This window comes from Biomphalaria glabrata, chromosome 3, assembly GCF_947242115.1.
Source record: "Biomphalaria glabrata chromosome 3, xgBioGlab47.1, whole genome shotgun sequence".
Taxonomy (NCBI): Eukaryota; Metazoa; Mollusca; class Gastropoda; family Planorbidae; genus Biomphalaria; species Biomphalaria glabrata.
Window position 1 is genome coordinate 42,745,277 of NC_074713.1, and position 27,110 is coordinate 42,772,386.

Below are 27,110 nucleotides of genomic sequence, written 5' to 3' on the forward strand. Positions count from 1 at the left end.
ATTAAAATCTGATCTGATCGTCATTGGAAAAAAAAAAGGCCAGTACGAGTTCAAACCCAGGACATTGGCGTAATAAGAATGATGCTCTATCAAATTCGCTGCCAGTTTCAGGAATCTCCCAATGTATACCTTTCTCATTCCACCCACTAGATAATTAGTAAGCATCAAATTAAAAAAAAAGAGAAAGGGCGGGCTTGAATGTAACTGAGTGACTTCCCTTAGAGGGAGTACATACTTGTTTTTGGCATGGATGAACCGAGTATCGACCAACTGTTAGGGCTTAGGGCCTACCACTACATTAAGTGAAGATCTTGTCTACAGAGAAGACTAATGAACATTGCCGATGTTTACGTGGCTGTGCTGTCATTTTAAACTTACGTGGTCTATCGCTGACTGTTTTTTTCAAACTCATACTGTCGTGGGTGACCGGTCATTTCATCCTCTGGTCATTTCATCCCCCGGTCATTTAATCCCCAATTAAATATTTTTCGTTTTTCATTGTTTAATTGTGCTGTTAAGGCTTTGACTTTAAGCCCTCATTTCATCTAATACCGGTATATAAAAATGTTTATGTAGAATACTTTTTGATATTTTTTGACATGTTACTAATGTGTTTATAGTGTTTCCTCTTCCACTTTGCATTCTTGATGAGAAATCGTATAATATATTGTAAATCTGGGTGTGTACTTAGCTATAGCGCTTCTATTGGATGTGGGGGGTGCAATATTATAATATTATCCTGCGCATGACGTAATGATCAAAGGCCAAGGTTTGGTGGAAGTAGTGGAAATCATTTGAGAGATAGAAGTGCCATTAGAATAATTATGACCGTGCCGCTGATAACTTATCATCAAAGGCCAAGGTGTGGTGAAAGTACGACCATGTTTCACTTTATTTTATTTTTCAATCGCTCTTTCTTGGAATTGGGCGCGTCATTTTTAGCCTTGAAATAAGGTTTTATTTTTTGTTTTCTACTAAAGGCTGACCACTCATATCAGGATAACACTTTTTTACATAACCTGTATATTTATAAATGTTAAATTTTTTAAATTTATAATGGCATTTAATTTTAATTTTATTCCAACGTGTTAAACTTTTTGTCATTTAAATAAAAATGAATATATTGCTAATTTCATGATTTTTGTAATTACTATTTTTGAGATAAAATGATCAGATGATGAAAATAACAGGGGATGAAATGACCAGGGGATGAAATGACCGGGGGATGAAGTGACCAGGGGATGAAATGACCGGGAACAACTTTCGTGCTAGTCCAAATGTGAATCATTTTTAATTCTCCTATCGAGCTGCTACTTCACCCATAAACTCACGCAGCGTGACAAAAAAATTCAATAATATTTCAAAAAGATCACTCCATTAATTATTCAATTAAATTTTTAAAAAATATCCGTTAAAGCCCAGTGTTCCACCTATAGGACTCAAGAAGAACTTGCAATTACATTTTTCTTATTATTGAGTATCAGTACGCTCACTATTACACATAAGACATTGGGCTGTTCTGATATTTATAGGGATTAGAATTGTTACAAAAATATGACCCATAAAATGTGAATGTTTCGTTGACTATATTATTGGAAGATAGAGTTCGAATTGATATTAGCTTGTTACAGTTTACATCCGGTTTCAGATGCACTGTAGTGTACGTTATTTTACAATCATTACCAATACGAGGAATTGATCAATAGGACACAGGTCAACATGTGGCATTACATAAATGGGCTAGAATGCTATAACAGAGGGGAGGGGGAATAAGAGGGGGCCCGTGATACCCCCCCCCCCGTAAAACAAGCGAAATAAAAAAATACTTTAAAAAAAGCAACAACAAAGCTTATATTAAGTGTATCAATTAGTCTGGATCAGTCATGTTATTAAATTTGTAATAGATCTATCATGGGCGTAGCCAGGATTTTTTTTCGGGGAGGGTTTTGGGGGGGGGGATTCACCCCGACCCCCCCCCCCCCTTGCGGAAAAAAAATTATATATATATATGTGTGTGTGTGTGTGTGTACATAATTAATCTTTATTACATTCTGACCCTTTCGGAAGACGTTTATTATTTATTGTAGACTCCCCGCCCTTGCTAGCAAGGGGGTCTGGGGGAGTTCGCAGCGCTCCCCCAGCGCGGGGCGAAGCCCCGCCGCCGAGCACTATTTCTGGTTTTGAAAGCCAACAAAATGCATATTCCGAGGTATCTACAGTGCATTATCTTGCTATTAAAAAGTTTTATTTCAAAAACCTAATGTGCTATTCTTACTGACTTAGACCATCTCGCGCCGTTCGGCGCATTTTCCGGCAAGCTGTTTCCGCAACTCTTATTTTGCGCAATTCATTTTGTGTGAGAACACGTCCCGCAAAACCTCATGCGACGCTCTGTCACAACCTTACTAAGGATTCGACTCCCAGTTCGGCATATGATTTTTTTTGATTTAGACCCGATCTCTATGACTGACTCCTAAAATCTGTCTTAGCCATTTTAGTTGAGACACATTTAATGATTTTCAATTTCGGCAGAAGACTATTCACACTTTATTAATGGAGCCCAAGCCACTGGTAGAAATTTGTAACCTTTCTTGACTACGCGCTTGGAATTACATGCCTGTATTTCGCTTTAGATTTTATATCGAAAAGGAAAGTTTTTTCGTCAAATCATCTGTTGAGGGGTTTTAAACTAAGAAATCTCGAGTTTTTTTGTTTTGTTTTTCATTCAAAACCCCATTTAGCTACGATCATAGAATTTGGTGACTGTAGTTTGCTTTAAAATTATATTGAAGAGAGAGGTTTTCAACTCTAAACGCTCTGTAGGGGAATTTTAAACTCAAAACCATCTGGAGGGGTTTTAAACTTTAAAGAAAAAGCCATCTGGAGGAAGGGGATTTAAACTCAAAACCCCTTTGGCTACGCTCATAGATTTTATAGTGTGTAATTTGCTTTTTTTTTATATTGAAGAGGTACTTTTTAGCTTCAAACCCCAACTGGAGGGAGGGGAGGGGTTTAAACTCAAAACCCCTTTGGCTACGCTCATAGAATTTTGAGTGTGTAATTTGCTTTTTTTATAATGAAGATGGGGTTTATCGTAAATTTTGGAGGGGGTTTTAAAATCAAAATTTTCCTTAACTGTGCTGTTGGAATTTGGGGATTGTTGTTTGCATTTTTTTTTGTTTTGTTTTATAGAAGAGGGGGATTTAACTGCAAAAACCTCTGGTAGGGGGTTTAAAATTCAAAACCCCCTGCAGGGGGTTTTAAACTCAAAGCCCCCTGGTAGAGAGATTTGTATCTCAAAACCCCCTGATAGGGGTTTTTTAAATCTCAAAACCCCCTGGTAGAGGGTTTTTAACTCAAAACTGCCTCGGATGTGCTGTGGTAAGTGATGATTTAGTATTAAAATCTCACCTAAAATAAACAAAATGAAAGCAAAAATCAGTCACTTAATTCCGTCCCCCCCCCCCTGCGGGGGGGGGGGGATTTCATTTCGGGGGGGGGGGGGTTTTGAACACAAGAACCCCCCCCCCCTGGCTACGCCCATGGATCTAAACTAACAATAATAAATCTGTGTGATTAGAAATATTTTTACCTATTGTTTTTTGTTTAGCGCAATTTCATGATTTTAGCTTTCTCAATACACTATGATTCTATCACATGTCTGGACCAGTTGGAAAGGGGAATCTGGGTAATCACTTTTTTAAATGTATTTTTTTTTAAAGGGGAAGAACCTGAATTCGGATCTGTGGGTCTAGCGAAGAGTCTATGAACATGGAGGATTGTATAGTTATCTTTAATATTTCATATTTATGTTCACTAAGCCTCAGACGCCTGACTAATATAAAGGGGACTAATTCAGCTTATACCATCATTTCAGTCAAGTACTAATAACATGTACAAACGTTTGGCCAGACAGACACACAGACAGACAGTCAGAGTGAGTTGATAAAAGCTTAGTTACAAAAAATCTAATATCGGGAGTTGCAGATGGATACAAGCAAGCTAGGGGAAAGAAAAAAAAAAAGACATTTTTAAATTAAAATGTGTATTCAACATTTTTATTACATTATTATATTATTACAAAATATTCTGGACGTAAATGAATAAGATCACAGTTTTGACATACTGACTGCATGTAGGGAGCTCATGGGAACATTCACCATTGTCACTACTCTAAATCAACATTTTTTAAAGTCCTGAAAGCGAGCTGAAAGTAGACTTACATTGTAAGTCCTGATACTTTGTTAAACAACATAACAAAACACAGACACACTTTGTATTCAGAGACTTCAGTTGTCTGCTTCATTTCCATTTAGATTGTACACACATGTCAATACAAAATCAATACAATCATTTTCTTCTTTCTAGATGAGTACAATCAAGAAGCTCACAAAATGTTCCGAGTCTAGATTCAAAACTAAACTGATAACTTAGAGTTTAAAGAAACTAACTTTTTTTTCTTGATCATACTGACCCTACCCTCCGCCTCAAATTCTTTTACAAACGCCCCCTCCCCAACAGTGGTTCAGATGCATTTTTGTTTTAACACAAGGTTTTGAGGGGGACGGAGGGAGTGTTGCAACAAGTGGCAAAACGAGGTTTTTGAGGCAGGAGGGGTGGGAGATTTCTGACATTTGCACCCCTCTGCCAGCTAAGCCAATACCATTCCCTTTTTTTTTAAATTCTGATGTCCACCTCCTCCTTACCCCCAACCCACCTTCACTAAAACACATATGCACTGCTCTTTTCCGGGGCGGTCCAACAATGTCAAGGATTTGGTACTGAGAGAAATATGATATTAGCATGATAAGAGATCAACTTTGATCTCTGTTTTCACTGACAAAAGTGGGATCACGAGAGAAAGGCATGCTGGGATTAGTACTCTAATGTTCTACTCTAACAGAAGAGCTGTGCTCCTTGCACGTAGAGCATGGTAGAACAACAAGATAGAGGAAGCCAACACTGAGACAAAAAGACATTTTTAAAAAAGTATATAACTAGATGTACAAGAAAGATCATTATTGTTACTGAAGAGGTCTTCAACTGGAATGTCTAGAACGCTGGTGTTTAGGCACAAGTTAGGCCAAATGTGTGAAGTTAAGCCAAATGTTTGAAGTTAGGCCAAATGTTTGAAGTTGTACATAACTGCTTGTAAGACTAGAGTAAAGTTACAATAAAGAAAAATGTTCTTTTAGCTGCTTCAACAGTTCCTTGGAGTCCACATGGTCAGGGAAGGTCTCCACGGCTCTCTTGGCCGACAGGTAACTGCTTTGGAAGTCCCCCAGCTGGAGAAGAAAATAAGCATTGATAAGTTCATTCAATAATCATCGTGTTTACACCCAAGAAAAAAAATACAATCAAATAATTGCAATGATTTCACTACATTAACATAAAAAGAGAAACAGTCAAATACTTGCACTGAATTCACAAGAAGTTTATACATAGAAAAACATAGTCAACTGCTTGCACTAATATCCACTATATTTCCCCATCTCTTTCGTGCGCAAAGTAAAAAAAAAAGTTTATTTATTTGCAACTATAGATAAAGTATTGTCTGAGCCATATGTCGTAACTATGGCCTTCAAGATACCCACACCGGTGACACGATACGTTTGAGACAGATTGTCACGATGTCATAGTTGAGATTGTGTTGAACAGGCAATGCGTTTCTGGTGCTCTAATTGTGTATGATTCTTTCTACTAAATCATTTCAGACTTCTCAAACAATAGCGTGATGCCGGAGATACTACTTCAAAGTATAAACTCAAAAACTGAAATCTTCTTTCAAATAAATACAAAGCTTTTATTCTGGAGCTTGAAATCACTTTAATAATATACACACTACACAATTCAATTTAAATTCATTTACTCTAGTCGCAGATCTCTCTGGAAACTGAATATGCAAGTCTTTAAATACTACCTCTGGTACAAACTGGTATCATCTAAACTATTTTTAAAGCTTATAGAAAAACCGTCACCGTTTTAAATAAACTTGTCATTACTTGTCAACAACATACAACCATGACCTTGCACTGCAAATATTCAATCTAAAAATAAACTTAGTGCAATAGCTGCTGTATGTTACGTGACAATAGGTCTCTCGTTATTACGATGGAAAATCATACAAAACTCGGACGTTTAGAATGGTTTATTTTTTAATACCCCCTCCCACACCAAAAAAAAAAAAAAACACGGGGAATTTGGTGAACTAACGGCATCCTTTTAATGTTTCGTACCTCCCCTTGAGGGTACATCCTGAAGTCCACCCTGTAAGACCGACAATAATGTAATAATGTATTCCATCCAATGGCGCCAGATTCCCATGTTGATTGTAGTACATTGTCTAGGTTCCATTAAAGTAGATGAAAATAAGGTCCGAAATAGAAGGTGGGCACGGAAGACAGTGTCGGAGACACGGCGCCACAATCAGCATCAATGGTAACAAAATCCTTTCATTTTTCCTTCCTTGACTGAGCACCCGTCGTCGTGGCGCATCTCTCTCGCGCCTCTGGTGAATGGCAAACTAATCTGCTGATAGCGAGGGTGGAGATAGACGAAACAGGAACAGGGGAGTTGTTTTTACACAGAAACTCGTCGAAGTGTGCCTGTGTGTGTGTGAGAGAGAGCGAGGGGTGTATATCCTGTTTTAGCAATACTAATAATACTAATGATAATACAAGATAACATTATTATTTTCCGCTTCTACTTTTTCCCAAATGAAATTCAGTTCAGTAAATGACACTGTGACAAAACTCCTGAATAAGGCACTGGATACACTTTTTGAGTGTACACCAGAAGTGCTAGTAGCACAAAGTCTAAGGAAGTGTCTGTGACGTGTACCAAGATGTGCCAATAACTCACACAGAGGTTTACTGAACATTAGGGAAGCAATTACACTTGTTTCACACAAGCAGCTGAGGAGAGGGGGTGGGAAAGGGTTGAACCTTTATAGATTTTCATCAAATGGAGGCAAATCTATAAATAGCTAGCTTTTAGGTGTATCCGGTGGTCATAAAACGGAAGTACTGCTAAGTAACGTACTTTCAAACTATTTCTTTTGATTCCCTTTCAGACCTTGCGATCTATGGAGCAGATGATGTTAAGGTCATCTGTTTCTATGGCCAACGGTTAACGAGCAGGGTGTCATGTGGCCAGCACAACGAACAACCGCTTTTACTTTCCACAACTTAAGTCAGGTACCCATTAGAGTTGGGTGGACTCAGGAGCGCCCTAGAAAGTCCCGAAATTGATAATACCAGTCTTCCCCGAGATTCGAACCCAGGATCCCAGGTTCGGAAACCAAGCACTTAATTACTCAGCTACCACGCCCCCACACCCAACTTATAAGATATTATAATATTTGTGCACATTTTGGGACTATCAAATAAAATTTCGAAGCTCATTCGGTAGTAGAACAAAGCAATTTTTAGCAACAGTGATCTTTCAATATGGCGTCCTTGACATTGTTAATTTTGACTCATCATCATCTGTCCCCTGACTTTGGTCGTAGGGGGTGCTCTGACAGATCGCGAAGCCAAATCCCTGCTCTTTTCCCGGTCAGCAGCTCTTCTTAGCAGAATATACCAAGCAGTATATCAAGAGATAGGTGTAACACTATGGTTTGATTATCAGCACGAGATATATGAAATATGTTGTTTGAACGTGAAATAGAGGACTTCACATTGGCAATCACGTGGTACCATTTTTGTTGATCACATGATGAGAAGAAACCGCATGCTCAGTAAGAGTCTGCGCCATGTTCGAAGAAGAGACAGACGTGTTAGGTCTGTGGTTTAGACTGTCTCATATTGTGTATTCATAGTGGAATTGTAAATGTTTGTGAAATATATGAACTTATTCATGTTATTCATGGCTGAGATTGCCTACTTGCAAAATATTATTTTATTCAATAAATGTAAGTCTGCAACATTGGAGTTAGTGCTATTTTATGTGTCTTGTGGTTAAAGTACACAGCAAGCTTAATAAGAATACACTACAAAGTCATGAAGATATAAGTGTTTAATTAATAAGACAAGAACTATACATCAATACCAGAATAGGTATTAACAACACACTAATCCAGTAACACCAATAGAATTTGGATGTTACATTCTGGTGGCCTGTTTGGTATGAGATTCACGACATTCGCAACAAAGAAATATCAAGCGGCGGAATATTTAGACCTAGAAAAATTTCAAGATGGTGTCATATTGACATAACGTGTGCTTGGAAGGCTGAGAAATCAACATTTTCTTTAATGAAGTCTATTCTTTGACACATTACAACCAAATTTTCTTTACTGAAGTCCATTCTTTGACACAGTCCAACCAAATTTTCTTTAGTGAAGTCTATTCTTTGACCCAGTCCAACCAAATGTTCTTTGGACGACCCTTTCTTCCTGCTCCCTCCACTGTACTTTGAAGGAAGACATTTGTTTGACAGTCATGTCTTATAATAAGACCAACAATTAGTTCATAATCTCTCCAAATCCTTTCCTTACGTTAATCTTCAGGACCCATTATATCGCCACCACATTTCTTCACATTGCTTTTTCTTCTCTCTTATTGGAGTTTATTGCTTAAAAAAAAAAGTAAACAAAATCGAACAGTAAACAAAGAGGAGATAACTGTGATAAAATGTTTACTCTAAAAATTCTCTCTAGAGGAATGTGCCACAGTCAAAGGTCAAGAACGATGAGAAAGAAAAAAATCAAACGAGACTAAAGAGCACTTGCAGACGAAGCAGGACGTTTTGGCGCCCAGGTCGTCTTGGCGCTAAATGTTTTAGATTCATTATGTTATGAACATTTAGAATGTGTCTAAAACATTCAGCGCCAAGATGACCAAGTCGCCAAAACGATGTCGCCAAAACGTCGCGAACCGTTCGCGAAAATGATAAAAAGGCAACGTACAGATACAATTGTCCCAAATTTGTAGCAAAATGTGTTCACATCGTTGTAGCCATAAACATTTTGTAAATATCTTTGTAGATTCAAACAAATTGTGTAAATATCTTTGAAAATATCAGTCAATTGTGCCAGCATCATTGTGGCCATAAACAGATTGTGTTAATATCTTAGCAAATACAAAAAAAGGGTGTCTGTATAGCCGCAAACAAATTGTGACAATATCTTTGCAGATGCAACAAATTGTGGCAGTAGCTCAGAACTTCCGAACAAAATAGTGTCAACATCTTTGATGGGACTTTCAAGAGTCGTCTAAAAGAGTGAGGTGTTCGGACCCCATTTGTAACACAGTCTCACGCTGTTTGTATTAAACGTCGGGGCCGTTTGTCTGTGCCATGTAGAACACTTCTCCCCTGTACCGTGTCTGTCATGCCAGTGACATGTGACATTCATTAAAGCCAGCTCCGTCACGGGGTGGGGTGTAGTACAGAAAGTGTAATGGAATAATTACACGTAGAAACGTCAGTGTTTTTGTATTGTGTCACTCGCACGAGACCTGCTAGTTTTTGTCTGGGTTTTTATGTTCGTTTGTCTGTGTTTTCTTTTTGTAAGGGACGATTAATGTAATGCCGTACAATGTGGGTTAAGTGAGTAGAATAAACCAACAAGAAAAAATTTTTAAAAGCTCAAATTTTTTTTTTTAAAGTTTATATGAAGCGTAGTTGCATCAATTAGTTTGGACCAGACATGTAATTACATTAGTAATAAATCTTACTAACAATAATAAATCTTTGTGATTAGAAATATTTTTACCAATTGCTTTTGTTTAGCGCAATTTCATGATTTTGGCTTTCTCAGTTACGCTATGATCCTATCATTTGTCTAGACCAGTTGGAAAAAAAAAAGGGGGGGGGGGAAGAAGGAAATATCTGTGTAAAGGTTATCGTGAACGCTTTTTAAATGCATTTATATGTATAAAAAAAAGGTTAGATCGACCTGAATTCGAGCTCAAGGCCTAAGCCTATTTAAGCTTCCTCAAGCCAACACATTGACCACTGTGCCAGCTAGGTGCTTATGAAAATAGGTTTTAAAGCTATCTATTGTTAGTCTCCATCTTTAAGGCGGCCACATATTTCTTTCTACATAGTTTAAAGTGGACTAATTCAATTATATCACCACGTCAGTCTAGTACAATTTCTTTCCAATAGTTAATTAATTAACATGTTTTTTTTTTATTTGATTCTTGTGTTGTCAGGTAAAAGAAATAAATGTTCAAATTTTCAGCTTGATCCGAGATTGGATGTGGGAGAAATAACGTGCACAAACTTTTTACCAGACAGACAAAGTTGATATAAGCTTTCTAAAAAAACTGGAAATGTAAATATATCAGACGAAAGACTAACGTAGAATGTAAAACAAATCACAAATGTTGACTATCCAATTGTGAGACAGTTGCTTGGTAATGCAAGTCCTTTCATCTTGTCAGACGATAGATTGGTTGGTTTTTCAGCGCATTAATTTCTCTTTTCACGTCTGCTGCCTTACATTCAAAGCACATTTATTTTGTTTTGCTCCCTTTGATGCTTGAAATAAATTGATACTACAGTTGTTGTGTTTTTTAATGATCACTCGTCTGCTAGGTGTGGTTGAGGATCACGCCCGGCACTTAGGGACGTACTAGAGGACCTTCCATACCAACTTATAATGAATTCATAGATTTACATTTGTAGTAATAGGTTTATTAAAAGGTTTATTAAAAGGTTTATTAAAATGTTTCTTAATAGGTTTATTAAAAGGTTGATTAATAGGTTTATTAAAAGGTTGATTAAAAGGTTTATTAAAAGGTTGATTAAAAGGTTTATTAAAATGTTTCTTAATAGGTTTATTAAAAGGTTGATTAAAAGGTTTATTAAAAGGTTTATTAAAATGTTTCTTAATAGGTTAATTAAAAGGTTGATTAAAAGGTTTATATTCTTTTCACGTGCTCGACCAACCTTTTTTTTTAACTGGACTGTATTTTTTTTAACCATGACAACTTTGTTTCGTTGCGTGCAACTTGTATCCTTCTCCAAGTTTTGTAAAGTTCACAGCTTCTGTTCTAGTTTACTTTCTAAATAGACTTCTTCTTTCTTATTTTCTATGTCGGAGAGTTCAGATGATGGTGGCGGCGGGGAGGGTCGCCCGTAATAGAAGAGGCAATCGGCGCCGCAGATAACATCCGCCGAGCTATTGGAGCTGTCGTTTTTATGCAGTGGGCGCCTTCACATTGCGGCGTGAAGGGCAATGAAACGGCAGACGCCCTCGCAAGGGAGGGTGCAATGGCAGCCACACACCTCGAAGCACCAAGCACGTACTTACAAGCAACGGCACAAATCCGAGCACTCATTCAAGAGAAGTGGTTAAAGTCCTGGGAGGAATCCGACAGAGCACGTGGTGTCTGGCAGCGCATGCGTCACCCAGATCGCGACGATCCATGGTGGCGACTGAGGAGGTCAGAGCAGTCAATAGTTGCGCAGTGCAGGACGGAACACTGTCCTATTGGGGCATACTTTGCCCGGTTCCGCACTAACTTTGACTCCCGATGCCGTCACTGTGGAGAGAGCGTCGAAACAGTGTCGCATGTCTTGTACGAGTGTCCCCAGCTCCGCGAGCTAAGGGGGGACTTGCCTGTGCAGTCACTCGACTTGTATGGTAGCTATGAGGCACTACGCCGGACGGCTAAGTTTCTTGCCAGAGCACTACGGGAGGACTAGTCCTTCCTGCTCTGATTTTTCAATAGGAGTTCATCTCAGGATGATGGTTACTATATCTGAGATGAACTGCGGAGTTGTTTCCAGATCGGGCAGTTCTCAGTATAGTTTTTCTTCTTTAGGAGGGTTTCGGGTCCAGAGTATTGTTAGGGCCTCTTGACAAAGTATGCAGCTTTGAAGGACATGGTCAGCATTCTCTGGTGATGCTCCACAAGGGCAGGTTTCGCTTGTCCCAACTTTTAGCTTCCGGAACATATGTTGTCTCATTCTGTTGTTTCCGGTTCTGAGTCGAAAAATTATTTGCTGGTCATGTCGAGATAACTTATAATAGGCGTCATTTTTCTTGTAATTGTGATGTGAGCTGGTCCAATTCTCATTTATTATGCTCTCTATCATTTTCTTGATTTCTTCTGGGTAGAGAGGAATTTTCATTTGTTTGTTCTTTCTTCCATCTTTGGCCAGTATGTCTGCTGTTTCATTGTCTTCTAATTCAATGTGTGCTGGAATTCATTGAAGAACAGTTTCCTTGCTGTTGATGTTAAGATTTACAAGAACTGTCCTGAGTTGCTTTGTATAGGAAGTACCCGCGTTTTTCCAGGCTTTGATGGACTGTTTTGGCATCGGTCAGTAAGACCATTTGGCTGTTTGGTGTACATGAGTAGTTTATTAGTGTAGTAGCTGCTACTTCAAGTGCTCACCTCTCTGTTCTGTAGCTGTCCGAGAGATCGCCTGCTGCAATAGTTTCTGGTCTCTCAATTGGGCCATTCAATTAGTATACCAGCTCCTCCGTTTGTGTTGGATTTTTGGGAGGACCCAACTGTGTAGACGCTGACCCATTGCTTGTTGGGGTAATGGGTTTTTAGGAAAGTGTTCACTAAGTCATTGAGCTCTGTTTGGTTGTGGTCACATTTTTGGTCACGTTTTCAATGCTGTCTTTTATAGAAGGGAGGGAACTTTAGTTCAAAGGAGAAGAAGCATGATGCTGAATTGTTGATTTGATAGTTATATTTTCTAATTGGTATTTCTCTTTAGGGTTCAGTGATTCATGAATAAAATGAGTTTTTTTTAGCCGGTTTTGGGTGCCAGACTTGTGGATTTTGGATTTCAGTGGGTACCTCTCTAAGGATTCCATTTTAATACGTTGGGACAGGGGGGTCAAACATTTGATGGTCTCTCTGTCCAAAGTTTTTCAAAGAAAGGAATAGAGCGTCACATACTTTCCAAAGTAAAAATTATAAAATGGAGGTATTTCTAAATGCTAGAGGCGCGGTGGCTGATCGATAAAGCGCTTGACTTCCGCACCGGTGGTCCCGGGTTCAAATCCTGGTGAAGACTGGGATTTTTTATTTTGGGATCTTTTGGTGCCTCTGAGTCCACCCAGCTCTAATGGGTACCTGGCATTAGATGGGGAAAAGTAAAGGCGGTTGATCGTTGAGCTGGCCACATGACACCTTCGTTAACCGTGGGCCACAGAAACAGATGACCTTTACATCATCTGCCCTATAGACCACAAGGTCTGAAAGAGGAACTTTATTTTTTTTTACTTTTATTTCTAAATGTTATTGATGTCATAGGAGCTATTATTTAAAAAAGGGGGGGGGGGGGATGGTCTGGTAATAAAAAATAATGTCAGTCCTCTTGAATTATGTGACAATTAGATGATGACAAAGTCAAAGACTATGTGACTTTTTAACAAAATACCTGACTTTCACACAGGAAACAGGACTCCTGTCCTTGGTACGTACTAAACTCACCAACCCCTCCCACCCGCTGATGTTACTGTGATCTTCGCTCTGATAGATGATTGTTACTTAGTTTTCTTTTGAAGCCACCCAATTGTACCCCCCCCCCTCTGGTATGCCGGTCGTGAGCGGCAATTATCTGAACATGTGGGACACTCGATGACAACGATGAGAGGAGAGAGAATGAAGAGACAGTAGATCTAGTATACCAGGGGCAGAGAGCATCAAGTACAGAGGCATTAACACAGAGAGAGAGGGAGAGTCAACTTAAGTATGACACAACCATTTGCTTTTTTCTCTTCTCTCTTACGCCCTTTTCTCTCTCTCTCTCTCTCTCTCTCTCTCTGTCTTTGTCTCTCTCTCTCTGTCGTACTAGGTAGCATGACTTGTAGCGGGCATGTTTTTGGTCATCTTTTCATTTATTTAGATTAATTTAGACTAATAATCAAGAATAAAAAATGTGATTTTAATTAGAGATTTTCATGCATGGTGGAAAAACTGTTTCTAGCTAGATGTTTGGTGTCTCCGGTGTACAGAAATAAAAGAAAGTGTTCATAAGGTTGTTGTTTTCTCAAGGTCTAGGTTAATGTAAGTGCACTTTTATCTCTGCCAAATCAAATTGTCTAAGCACTTCTGTTTGTATTTAGTTGGTAACATGGACATTCAATCTCACGACCTTGACATTGTTTCGTTGACTGTGAGAAATGCTCCACTCGTGACTCTATGTAGATCTATGTAGGTAACTCATGACATGGAAACGTTTCCACTAAGTAAGGTACGTTGATACTGTTCTAGTCAACATTGACTGGAGTCTACTCGTCTTTCGTTTTTGTCTTTGGTTGTCAGGCTTTGTCCTCCCGGGAGTGTAGGAGTCGAGTAACTTTAGCCATGTGTGTCTTGTGATGTAGCAGATTCTCTAGGCACAATCGTTTCCACACTGTTAGGCCACCAAAGCGCACCAGTGCACATATTGAATTGAGTAACTCTATCTTATGTACAATAATGTACATGATGAGTCGAGCAACTCTTATCTTGTACACATGTTGAGTGGAGTATCTTGTACACATGTTGAGTGGAGTATCTTGTACACATGTTGAGTCGAGTATCCTGTACACATGTTGAGTCGAGTATCTTGTACACAGGTTGAGTCGAGTATCCTGTATACATGTTTAGTCGAGTATCCTGTACACATGTTGAGTAGAGTATCCTGTACACATGTTGAGTAGAGTATCCTGTACACATGTTGAGTCGAGTATCTCTTATGTGCCCTACAATGCTTCAAGAACACATTCCTGTCACGATGGCAGCCACTTTAGGATCTCCGGAACTGCGTGCATTTTATTGGCTCTGATTCTAACTCAAAGCTCTGATCTCCGGCTCAGATACATAACAAATATAGAGACTAGCGCATGAATAAATCATTACTTGTGTTTCAATATTGATCAGCTACAGACTCAATGCACTATCATAAAGCTCTATATGGACCAACGCTATTTTGCCAGTGCGTTAGTACAGAAACCATTGTGGTCGTAGATCAAATTACACTTAACTTATTTCACTATCAACACAGACACAAGTACACAATGGTCACTTACCTGGTCAGCAAGAATGGCGAAGTTGTAATGTGGTTCATACAAATGGGGTGCCATGACAAACGAAGCTTGGAAAAAGGAACGAGCCTGTGAACAGAACAATTGAAAGATATTACTCTCTCTCATGTTTTATATGTTTCGGACGTTTCTTTAAGATAACATCCTAGCCCAGACATCCTGCAGGAAGCGGGGGAAGATGGCGGGCAAGATTCGAACCCCAGACCATGGAAACGACAGTCCAGAGCGCATAACACACAACCAGGCAACCATCCAGGTTAAGTATATTGATTAATTCGAAATCTTGTTATTTCATTTGAATTTTCATATTGTTATGTACTGAAATTGAAAGGTGGGGATGCATAATAAATAAAGTCAGGTCTAATTCTTTTTTTTATAAAGAAGTTTTCTGGCTTTATTCAGAATTGTGTAAAACTAAACATATATATATATATATACCCACACACAAGGGTAAGTTGGACTAGCTGCCCTTGGCTTCAACCTACATCACAACCTTATCAATAATTACTTTGACATTGTTTCATGCAGTTGGCCCAAGGAATGATGTGCAAATAGGCTCTTAGATAACTGAATGGACGGATGGATTGATGGAAGGTTACATGAAAGGAAACACAATGAGAAGATATGACTGACATACATAACAGTAATTCTTGTATATACATACTTACAACTATGCAAATATACATACATATACGTAAAGACAGGAGTCAAGATACCAGCTGACACAAGTACAAGCAGAGATAAAGAATACATACTACGTTAAAGAAATATACAGACATAAGGACAGCCATACAGATAGGTTACCTAAACAGAAAGTAGTGAAGTCTAACTAAACAGAAAGTAGTGAAGTCTATCTAAACAGAAAGTAGTGAAGTCTACCTAAACAGAAAGTAGTGAAGTCTACCTAAACAGAAAGTAGTGAAGTCTACCTAAACAGAAAGTAGTGAAGTCTATCTAAACAGAAAGTAGTGAAGTCTACCTAAACAGAAAGTAGTGAAGTCTACCTAAACAGAAAGTAGTGAAGTCTACCTAAACAGAAAGTAGTGAAGTCTACCTAAACAGGAAGTAGTGAAGTCTACCTAAACAGGAAGTAGTGAAGTCTACCTAAAAAGAAAGTAGTGAAGTCTAACTAAACAGAAAGTAGTGAAGTCTACCTAAACAGAAAGTAGTGAAGTCTACCTAAACAGAAAGTAGTGAAGTCTATCTAAACAGAAAGTAGTGAAGTCTATCTAAACAGAAAGTAGTGAAGTCTACCTAAACAGGAAGTAGTGAAGTCTACCTAAACAGGAAGTAGTGAAGTCTACCTAAACAGAAAGTAGTGAAGTCTACCTAAACAGAAAGTAGTGAAGTCTAACTAAACAGAAAGTAGTGAAGTCTAACTAAACAGAAAGTAGTGAAGTCTACCTAAACAGGAAGTAGTGAAGTCTACCTAAACAGAAAGTAGTGAAGTCTACCTAAACAGAAAGTAGTGAAGTCTACCTAAACAGAAAGTAGTGAAGTCTACCTAAACAGGAAGTAGTGAAGTCTACCTAAACAGAAAGTAGTGAAGTCTATCTAAACAGAAAGTAGTGAAGTCTACCTAAACAGAAAGTAGTGAAGTCTACCTAAACAGAAAGTAGTGAAGTCTACCTAAACAGGAAGTAGTGAAGTCTACCTAAACAGAAAGTAGTGAAGTCTACCTAAACAGGAAGTAGTGAAGTCTACCTAAACAGAAAGTAGTGAAGTCTAACTAAACAGAAAGTAGTGAAGTCTACCTAAACAGAAAGTAGTGAAGTCTATCTAAACAGAAAGTAGTGAAGTCTACCTAAACAGAAAGTAGTGAAGTCTACCTAAACAGAAAGTAGTGAAGTCTACCTAAACAGAAAGTAGTGAAGTCTACCTAAACAGAAAGTAGTGAAGTCTACCTAAACAGAAAGTAATGAAGTCTACCTAAACAGAAAGTAGTGAAGTCTACCTAAACAGAAAGTAGTGAAGTCTACCTAAACAGGAAGTAGTGAAGTCTACCTAAACAGAAAGTAGTGAAGTCTACCTAAACAGAAAGTAGTGAAGTCTACCTAAACAGAAAGTAGTGAAGTCTACCTAAACAGAAAGTAGTGAAGTCTACCTAAACAGAAAGTAGTGAAGTCTATCTAAACAGAAAGTAGTGAAGTCTACCTAAACAGGAAGTAGTGAAGTCTACCTAAACAGAAAGTAGTGAAGTCTACCTAAACAGAAAGTAGTGAAGTCTACCTAAACAGAAAGTAGTGAAGTCTACCTAAACAGAAAGTAGTGAAGTTTACCTAAACAGAAAGTAGTGAAGTCTATCTAAACAGGAAGTAGTGAAGTCTATCTAAACAGGAAGTAGTGAAGTCTAACTAAACAGAAAGTAGTGAAGTCTAACTAAACAGAAAGTAGTGAAGTCTACCTAAACAGAAAGTAGTGAAGTCTACCTAAACAGAAAGTAGTGAAGTCTACCTAAACAGAAAGTAGTGAAGTCTATCTAAACAAAAAGTAGTGAAGTCTAACTAAACAGAAAGTAGTGAAGTCTAACTAAACAGAAAGTAGTGAAGTCTATCTAAACAGGAAGTAGTGAAGTCTACCTAAACAGAAAGTAGTGAAGTCTACCTAAACAGAAAGTAGTGAAGTCTACCTAAACAGGAAGTAGTGAGGTCTACCTAAACAGGAAGTAGTGAAGTCTACCTAAACAGAAAGTAGTGAAGTCTACCTAAACAGGAAGTAGTGAAGTCTAACTAAACAGAAAGTAGTGAAGTCTAACTAAACAGAAAGTAGTGAAGTCTACCTAAACAGGAAGTAGTGAAGTCTACCTAAACAGAAAGTAGTGAAGTCTACCTAAACAGGAAGTAGTGAAGTCTACCTAAACAGGAAGTAGTGAAGTCTATCTAAACAGGAAGTAGTGAAGTCTACCTAAACAGAAAGTAGTGAAGTCTATCTAAACAGAAAGTAGTGAAGTCTACCTAAACAGGAAGTAGTGAAGTCTACCTAAACAGGAAGTAGTGAAGTCTATCTAAACAGGAAGTAGTGAAGTCTAACTAAACAGGAAGTAGTGAAGTCTACCTAAACAGGAAGTAGTGAAGTCTACCTAAACAGAAAGTAGTGAAGTCTACCTAAACAGGAAGTAGTGAAGTCTACCTAAACAGGAAGTAGTGAAGTCTACCTAAACAGAAAGTAGTGAAGTCTACCTAAACAGAAAGTAGTGAAGTCTACCTAAACAGGAAGTAGTGAAGTCTACCTAAACAGAAAGTAGTGAAGTCTACCTAAACAGAAAGTAGTGAAGTCTAACTAAACAGGAAGTAGTGAAGTCTACCTAAACAGGAAGTAGTGAAGTCTACCTAAACAGGAAGTAGTGAAGTCTACCTAAACAGAAAGTAGTGAAGTCTACCTAAACAGGAAGTAGTGAAGTCTACCTAAACAGAAAGTAGTGAAGTCTACCTAAACAGGAAGTAGTGAAGTCTACCTAAACAGAAAGTAGTGAAGTCTACCTAAACAGAAAGTAGTGAAGTCTACCTAAACAGGAAGTAGTGAAGTCTACCTAAACAGAAAGTAGTGAAGTCTACCTAAACAGAAAGTAGTGAAGTCTACCTAAACAGAAAGTAGTGAAGTCTACCTAAACAGGAAGTAGTGAAGTCTACCTAAACAGGAAGTAGTGAAGTCTACCTAAACAGAAAGTAGTGAAGTCTACCTAAACAGAAAGTAGTGAAGTCTACCTAAACAGAAAGTAGTGAAGTCTACCTAAACAGAAAGTAGTGAAGTCTACCTAAACAGGAAGTAGTGAAGTCTATCTAAACAGGAAGTAGTGAAGTCTACCTAAACAGGAAGTAGTGAAGTCTACCTAAACAGAAAGTAGTGAAGTCTACCTAAACAGAAAGTAGTGAAGTCTACCTAAACAGAAAGTAGTGAAGTCTACCTAAACAGAAAGTAGTGAAGTCTACCTAAACAGAAAGTAGTGAAGTCTACCTAAACAGAAAGTAGTGAAGTCTACCTAAACAGAAAGTAGTGAAGTCTACCTAAACAGGAAGTAGTGAAGTCTACCTAAACAGGAAGTAGTGAAGTCTACCTAAACAGAAAGTAGTGAAGTCTACCTAAACAGGAAGTAGTGAGGTCTACCTAAACAGGAAGTAGTGAAGTCTATCTAAACAGAAAGTAGTGAAGTCTACCTAAACAGAAAGTAGTGAAGTCTACCTAAACAGAAAGTAGTGAAGTCTACCTAAACAGAAAGTAGTGAAGTCTACCTAAACAGAAAGTAGTGAAGTCTACCTAAACAGGAAGTAGTGAAGTCTACCTAAACAGAAAGTAGTGAAGTCTAACTAAACAGAAAGTAGTGAAGTCTACCTAAACAGAAAGTAGTGAAGTCTAACTAAACAGAAAGTAGTGAAGTCTACCTAAACAGGAAGTAGTGAAGTCTACCTAAACAGAAAGTAGTGAAGTCTACCTAAACAGGAAGTAGTGAAGTCTACCTAAACAGGAAGTAGTGAAGTCTACCTAAACAGAAAGTAGTGAAGTCTACCTAAACAGAAAGTAGTGAAGTCTACCTAAACAGGAAGTAGTGAAGTCTAACTAAACAGGAAGTAGTGAAGTCAGATTACATTGTGAACTAACCCTATTATGTTATTTGTGTGTGAAAATAAAAGGAAACCAGATCAAAATAATGTTCTGTTGATTTACTGTTGTTTTATTTTTTTAAATCTATTAGACCGCTGGGGCACCACACACGATGTGTCCACCTTCTCTCTCCATTACATTCTGTCTTTTGCCCTTATTAGTCTCTTTCAATGAAAGGCATGTCCATCCCTTGATGTTTGTCTTCCCATCAATTTTTTGTTCTTCTTTTTCCTGGTATTGTTCCCTTCAGAAATGTCTTAAGGATCCAGGAGGATCTCGTGATATGACTGGCTATGATACAGCGTGTCACAATGTCATAGTGTAAATGCTTCCTATTAATGACATATGGTTTACATTTATTAGAATGAATGCAAATCTCAGATCTGATTGCAAGAGTTTTAGATCGGCCCGTCCTACCACTTTTTACTTTAACAGTTGTTGTTTTTTTTACATGCTCTCTTCTTACTACGAGTAAAAATCGTTGCAGACGCCAGGAGAAAGAATTTCTGAACGCAAGAAAACGCTTGGCGCATGGGCTCCGTCTCGGACCCATGCTGGGTAGAGCTTACTGCGCTCCCACAGACTGGGTGAGGGGAATCTGCTGTTTCTCCAATACTATCTCCAGAATTGACCTTTTCTATTATACAAAGCGTAATTTAAAAAATAACCTAAAGAGACACGCTTTGATGAGCATTCATTACGTAAATTTGGATGACGGATTGTGTTAGATGTTGTACAGTTTCTTTTCCTTTGCATTACATTCTTAAAATTCTCCAGGACCCAAATGTGGGAGCCCACCTACAGTGCGATAGTTCTTTTTTGTTTTTGTTTAGAGGGTCGCCATATGTAAAAGTTTGAGAAACACTGTCTTACAGTTTGTGACGCCAAATAATGCTATGCTCATTATATCTGCCATGTTAAAATTCTGGGTAGTGCAGGTTGGATCCCGTATCGTGAGATTGCTGTGTCACAACCGGAATTATAAAAAGTCAGTTCTATAGTCAGTATAATATTGTATGTTCCTGTAAAGTAAACTAGTAATAAATCTAAAGGAAGCTGTGGACCACTCCAGCATTCAATATGCTTTTAATGGTGAGTGTATTTAATGTCACAACGATAGAGCAGACTAATCAATATTTGAAATAAAGCCTGAGGGGAATCATGTTGATTTTTTTTTCTTGTTTCGTTCACAAAAGGCCCAAAAAAAAAAAAAAGAACAAGAACTGAGTAAAATCAGGATCAGTTTCTGCGTATTGGACGCTCTTACATTACGAACAACACCGCCCTTCTCGACCTTTTTATTACCCAGTGCCACGCCCCTCCCTCCCCTGTCATCCGGTAGAAATAATTAATGCAGCAGACGATCCGGTTTTCAACATTTACAAATCAAGCTCAGAGAATTCTGGGAAATGAACAAGGCTGCCAGTAAAAATCTATTGTGAATTTAAGTTTGGAAAAAAAAAGGGCGGGTGACTTTTTAAAACGAACCTGCATAACAGTAAAAATACTTTTTTAGACAAGATAAAAGCAGCTATTGTTTTTGTTTTGTCTGTCCGTCGTCTGTCACATTTAGATCTTACAAAGCTAAAAAAAAAAAAATAATATCACCTGCATCGAGCTCTTTTGGTCTAATGAAAGATAACTCTGTTGTTTATAAAAGTAAGTAATTAAATTTTTAAAACGATGTCTACATACATTGGGGAGGGGGGGGGGGAGCACCGTTTGTTGCCATATCTCTCACCATTGCAACGCTTATCTCCCATTAGCTTAGTACTATTTCCATGTAAAACACAATTAATGAATTACGAATAATTATTTAAATAATTGATACAAAATTTTATTGATTAAAATGTTGTCATCGACAATGAATAATTGTGGAAAGTTGAATTGATCCAAGAATGAAAAGTGGGACAATAAACAATTGCTTAAACTCGATTTCCAAAACAAACAAACAAACAAATACAAAAAGACAAAATGAATTATTTCCAATTAAAATAAATACATAATTTGTAGTGTAGTAATAGATCCACACTTACAACACTGACAGACAATGTAAACGTACAACTAACACACACACACTCTTTCTCCACACTTAGAACACTGACAGACAATGTAAACGTACAACTAACACACACACACTCTTTCTCCACACTTAGAACACTGACAGACAATGTAAACATACAACTAACACACACACACTCTTTCTCCACACTTAGAACACTGACAATGTAAACGTACAACTAACTCCAGACACACAAACACACACACACTCTTTCTCCACACTTAGAACACTGACAGACAATGTAAACGTACAACTAACACACACACACACTCTTTCTCCACACTTAGAACACTGACAGACAATGTAAACGTACAACTCCAGACACACAAACACACACACTCTTTCTCCACACTTAGAAAACTGACAGACAATGTAAACGTACAACTAACACACACACACTCTTTCTCCACACTTAGAACACTGACAGACAATGTAAACGTACAACTAACACACACACACTCTTTCTCCACACTTAGAACACTGACAGACAATGTAAACATACAACTAACACACACACACTCTTTCTCCACACTTAGAACACTGACAGACAATGTAAACGTACAACTAACACACACACACTCTTTCTCCACACTTAGAACACTGACAGACAATGTAAACATACAACTAACACACACACACTCTTTCTCCACACTTAGAACATTGACAGACAATGTAAACATACAACTAACTCCAGACACACAAACACACACACACTCTTTCTCCACACTTAGAACACTGACAGACAATGTAAACATACAACTAACACACACACACTATTTCTCCACACTTAGAACACTGACAGACAATGTAAACGTACAACTAACACAAACACACTCTTTCTCCACACTTAGAACACTGACAGACAATGTAAACGTACAACTAACACACACACACTCTTTCTCCACACTTAGAACACTGACAGACAATGTAAACGTACAACTAACACACACACACTCTTTCTCCACACTTAGAACACTGACAGACAATGTAAACATACAACTAACACACACACACACTATTTCTCCACACTTAGAACACTGACAGACAATGTAAACGTACAACTAACACAAACACACTCTTTCTCCACACTTAGAACACTGACAGACAATGTAAACGTACAACTAACACACACACACTCTTTCTCCACACTTAGAACACTGACAGACAATGTAAACGTACAACTAACTCCATAGACACACAAACACACACACTCTTTCTCTTAGACCTGTGACGTGGCAACGGGCTATTGGTCTAAACCGCCCACAGGCTGTGACGTGGCAGGTCAGTGTTGAGGCCTTCTATAACCAATGGTCTCGGACAGAGTCAGTTGTAAAAATCCACACAACAAAGCAGAAAATGTCGGACCAGAAACGCATTGTCCCAACTGACTTCTATTACGATTAGGCCTCTTCCGCCATACCACCAACCCTTCCCTCTTCCTCTGGGTGGTGATGTGTCTCTTGTCGTCTGCACGCGACCTTATGGGGCTTATGTTACTGTTTGTTACACTCCAAATTTTTATTCCTTGAAATGCATTTTTTGTTTGTTTGCCCCGTCTGATAGGTCATAAACTGCAGACGACTTTCAACACCAAGGCTCAACGTTGTGTATCCGGTTGACTTCAATTGTTGACGTGGTCTCGTGTATCTGGCATGATACGACCTCCGCTTCGAGTTGTTTGCCAGTTGGTACGAGAGTTGAAACGGAAGCGGACGACGAGACGCTGTCCCGAAGTTCTCATTTCTCCTCGCAACATTGTCTTAGTGATTTCATCAAGACATTGGCGGAATGCTCCATTAAGTTTGGGGGTAGTAACAATGTCATACTCTATTCTATATGAAAGGGAGGGGGGGGGCACACTTAAAACAAAGCTTTTACGTCGGTGTTCATCGTGAATGCAACCAACAGTCTGCCACGTGCTCTGAAGGGTCTCGTCCCGGTAAAAATATGAAGATCTATATCTAGTTTCCCCAGAGAAAGAACAGTAAGACTTATAGGCCTATCAGATAAATGTAGATCTCTATCTCGAGCTATTTAAGATGGACTCAAATTACCAAATGGTAGATGTGACGTTCATACATCCAATCCAACTTTGTTGTTGGTTTTGAACCACTACGCCAGGATGTTTTTTTTTAAAAGAAATTAGACCTAGATATTTGAAATATAGATCCCAAAATGGGAGTTATTTGAGTTAGTGACAAGGGGGGACAGGGTGAAAGTGTCAGAATTTGCCCACGGAGAGGAGGGACATGGTTTAATTGTAAGACTACGCCCATCTTACAGACACTTGAGACAAAGAAGATACAGTCTAAACTTTTGAAGAGCAGTGGCATGAGTCGAAGTTGGGCGACATTCAAACCCAGGACAATCGTGACCACAGTCTAAGGCGTAAACCACACGACTGCACTCTAGAAATGGCTTCTCAATGCATTTTACAATTAGTATTACCATAGTATTGTTACGAATCTCACTATCCAGGCTCTCTGCAAACTGCACCATACACCACCAACTTAAAGAACTTGACAAGTCAGGGCTCCAAAATAACGTAAAGGTTTAATGTCCATAAATAACAGCCAATACTGTACAATTGGCAGCAAGTAACACAAGACTGTACAAATATCTCTCCGCCGTATCAACTCTTGCACTGGCCTCTCCGTCTCGTTCTGGGCTTGCACTGGGTTCAACAGTTCAGGACTGACTTCACACACTAGGCTCGTTGTGTCGGACTCGATCGCAGACCAAGATCAAGACGCCAGCCGTCTCAACTGTACTTGACAGTACTCCGCACTGAACCGTCGTAATGCTCCGTACAGAACCACACCGCTGAACTGTGCTGTAGTCGACCGGACTGTAGTGAACCGGGCTCTGAACCCCTGCCGTGAACCCGCTTTCTCAGCCGTCTTGACTGCGTCGCCTCCGCTCTTTATATAGGGTCCCTACTAGCCTTCTCGAACCGGACAGAACGCCGCTCGACGTTTCTAGGTGGTCAGATGACTACAACTCTCGTGACGCTCCTGAGCTCTTGTTCACGACGGCGATCCTTCCCGAACTGTCCTGTTGACACTCGACTCGGCTGACAGTCGTAACTCGTCACGGTTGACCGCTCGTCTAGCGCTGGCCTGGGGCGATTTGCGTCGTCTGACTACACACACACACCACTACCCCTCTCTGTGCCACCACCAAGTTTATAACACTGCCCCCTCCTTAGATCTGTCCGTCCCGGACAGAATCAACATCATGACATTGGCTGTAAAGTTTCATCGCTGCAGGCGGGGGTCAATCAGTGGCAGTTGGCTTGCCTCTTGAGCTTGATGGAGCCATCCATGTTGCAGTCAGCAATGGTCGCTTCCTTCTCTTCCTCCAGTTGGCCTTAACCTGGTTGTTTCGCCGTCGTGCTTTCATCGCCATCCACGTTGAATTCAGAAAACGTTTTCTTCTTCTCCTCCAGTTAGCCTTCATCTGGTTGCATCGATGTCGTTGTCGCATCGTCATCCATGTTGCACTCAACAAAAGTAGCCTTCTTCTTCTTCTCCGCCAGTTGGTCTTCATGTGGCTGCAGTTATTTCTTGGTAGAATCACCATGCACGTTGGACTACGCAAACGCCGCCTTCTTCTTTTCCTCCGGTTGATCGTCCTCTTGTTGCAGTGACGTTTTGGTTGCATCGCTCTCTTGTCTGTCAGTACTGAGGACAGCCACTTGAAACATGGAGAGGTATAGGATGTAAGGGCAGGGATTACCAAGATTGTTGACCAAAGAGGTGGCTTCATAGGGCTTTGCGAAGAAGGACTGGGATGGGCTTCAAATCCACAGGACAGGGAATTGTGGGACAGGTCATCATCTTCAGCCTTGTCTGGAGGGCATGCTTGTGGGGCAGGTTGGTAACACTCCTCGTGCAAAGGTCCCTCGTCTTCGGCTTCAGGCTCCATTTGGCTTTCTTCACCACCATCAGGACCTCTCTCTCTCGTCTCAGTATCGGGCCAATCGCCTGTTGGTTTCAGACCTGGTCGATGACTTTCATCGTGCGAATGTCCATCAACTTCAACGTCAAGCTTCCTTGGATTCTTTTCACCACCATCAGGACTTTCATCTCCAGTCTTGGCAGCTGTACCAACGTCTGCTAGGTTCGGACCTGGCTGGTATCTCTCGACTTGCATATGTCTCTCAACGGCTTCGTCAGGTTTCAATGGGTCCTCATGATCACCACCAAGGCTCCTCTCTCTGGTTTTAGCATCTGAACGAACGTCTGAGTTGATGATTCTCTCCTCCACAGCAGGTATGGGTTGGTTCATGGCGGCTATCTTGGTGTTCATGGCATCTATCTTGGAATTGGTGTTTTCCAGCCCCGAGTTCATAGCTGCCATCTGCTCCTGTTTGCTACTGGCGATCTGTCCCTGCATAGCTGCAATCTGCTCCTGTTTGCTACTGGCGATCTGTCCCTGCATAGCTGCCATCTGTTCCTGCATGATACTGGTGAGCTGTTCCAGCAAGTTAGGTTCGACTTCAAAAAGATATGTGTCCGGATCTTTTTCTTCCAACATGTCTTCTCGGAGGCGTGCTTGTAAAGTTTCCTTGTTACCATATACCTTCAGCCTTCGTCCACGGAGTTCTTCCTTCAGTTCTCTAAATTCAAGTTCGTACAGCAGTTTCAGACGAGCCATAGTAGATCCGATCCAATCCGATTCCGATCCTATCCCACTTCTGACACCAGTTGTTACGAATCTCACTACCCAGGCTCTCTGCAAACTGCACCATACACCACCAACTTAAAGAACTTGACAAGTCAGGGCTCCAAAATAACGTAAAGGTTTAATGTCCATAAATAACAGCCAATACTGTACAATTGGCAGCAAGTAACACAAGACTGTACAAATATCTCTCCGCCGTATCAACTCTTGCACTGGCCTCTCCGTTTCGTTCTGGGCTTGCACTGGGTTCAACAGTTCAGGACTGATTTCACACACAAGGCTCGTTGTGTCGGACTCGATCGCAGACCAAGATCAAGACGCCAGCCGTCTCAACTGTACTTGACAGTACTCCGCACTGAACCGTCGTAATGCTCCGTACAGAACCACACCGCTGAACTGTGCTGTAGTCGACCGGACTGTAGTGAACCGGGCTCTGAACCCCTGCCGTGAACCCGCTTTCTGAACCGTCTTGACTGCGTCGCCTCCGCTCTTTATATAGGGTCCCTACTAGCCTTCTCGAACCGGACAGAACGCCGCTCGACGTTTCTAGGTGGTCAGATGACTACAACTCTCGTGACGCTCCTGAGCTCTTGTTCACGACGGCGATCCTTCCCGAACTGTCCTGTTGACACTCGACTCGGCTGACAGTCGTAACTCGTCACGGTTGACCGCTCGTCTAGCGCTGGCCTGGGTCGATTTGCGTCGTCAGTATTTTATTTGTGCATGGTCATTTTTGCCTGTTAAGCAAGTCATTTC

The 27,110-nt window shown here is 39.8% G+C and overlaps 1 protein-coding gene across 2 annotated transcripts in view; it reads right to left on the minus strand.

The window, feature by feature from the left end:
- Positions 1-4,085: 4,085 nt before the first annotated feature.
- The window catches only part of LOC106063739 (tetratricopeptide repeat protein 8-like), a 45,504-nt gene continuing 22,479 nt past the window's right edge, over positions 4,086-27,110 (minus strand). For both annotated transcript variants that reach the window (XM_013222193.2, XM_056022179.1), the window contains exons 10-11: positions 14,993-15,076; positions 4,086-5,285 (exon numbers count right to left, since the gene is read on the minus strand). In XM_013222193.2, coding sequence (XP_013077647.2) covers positions 5,169-5,285; positions 14,993-15,076 — 201 coding nt within the window. In that variant the 3' untranslated portion in view covers positions 4,086-5,168. The remainder of the gene's footprint in view (positions 5,286-14,992; positions 15,077-27,110) is intronic.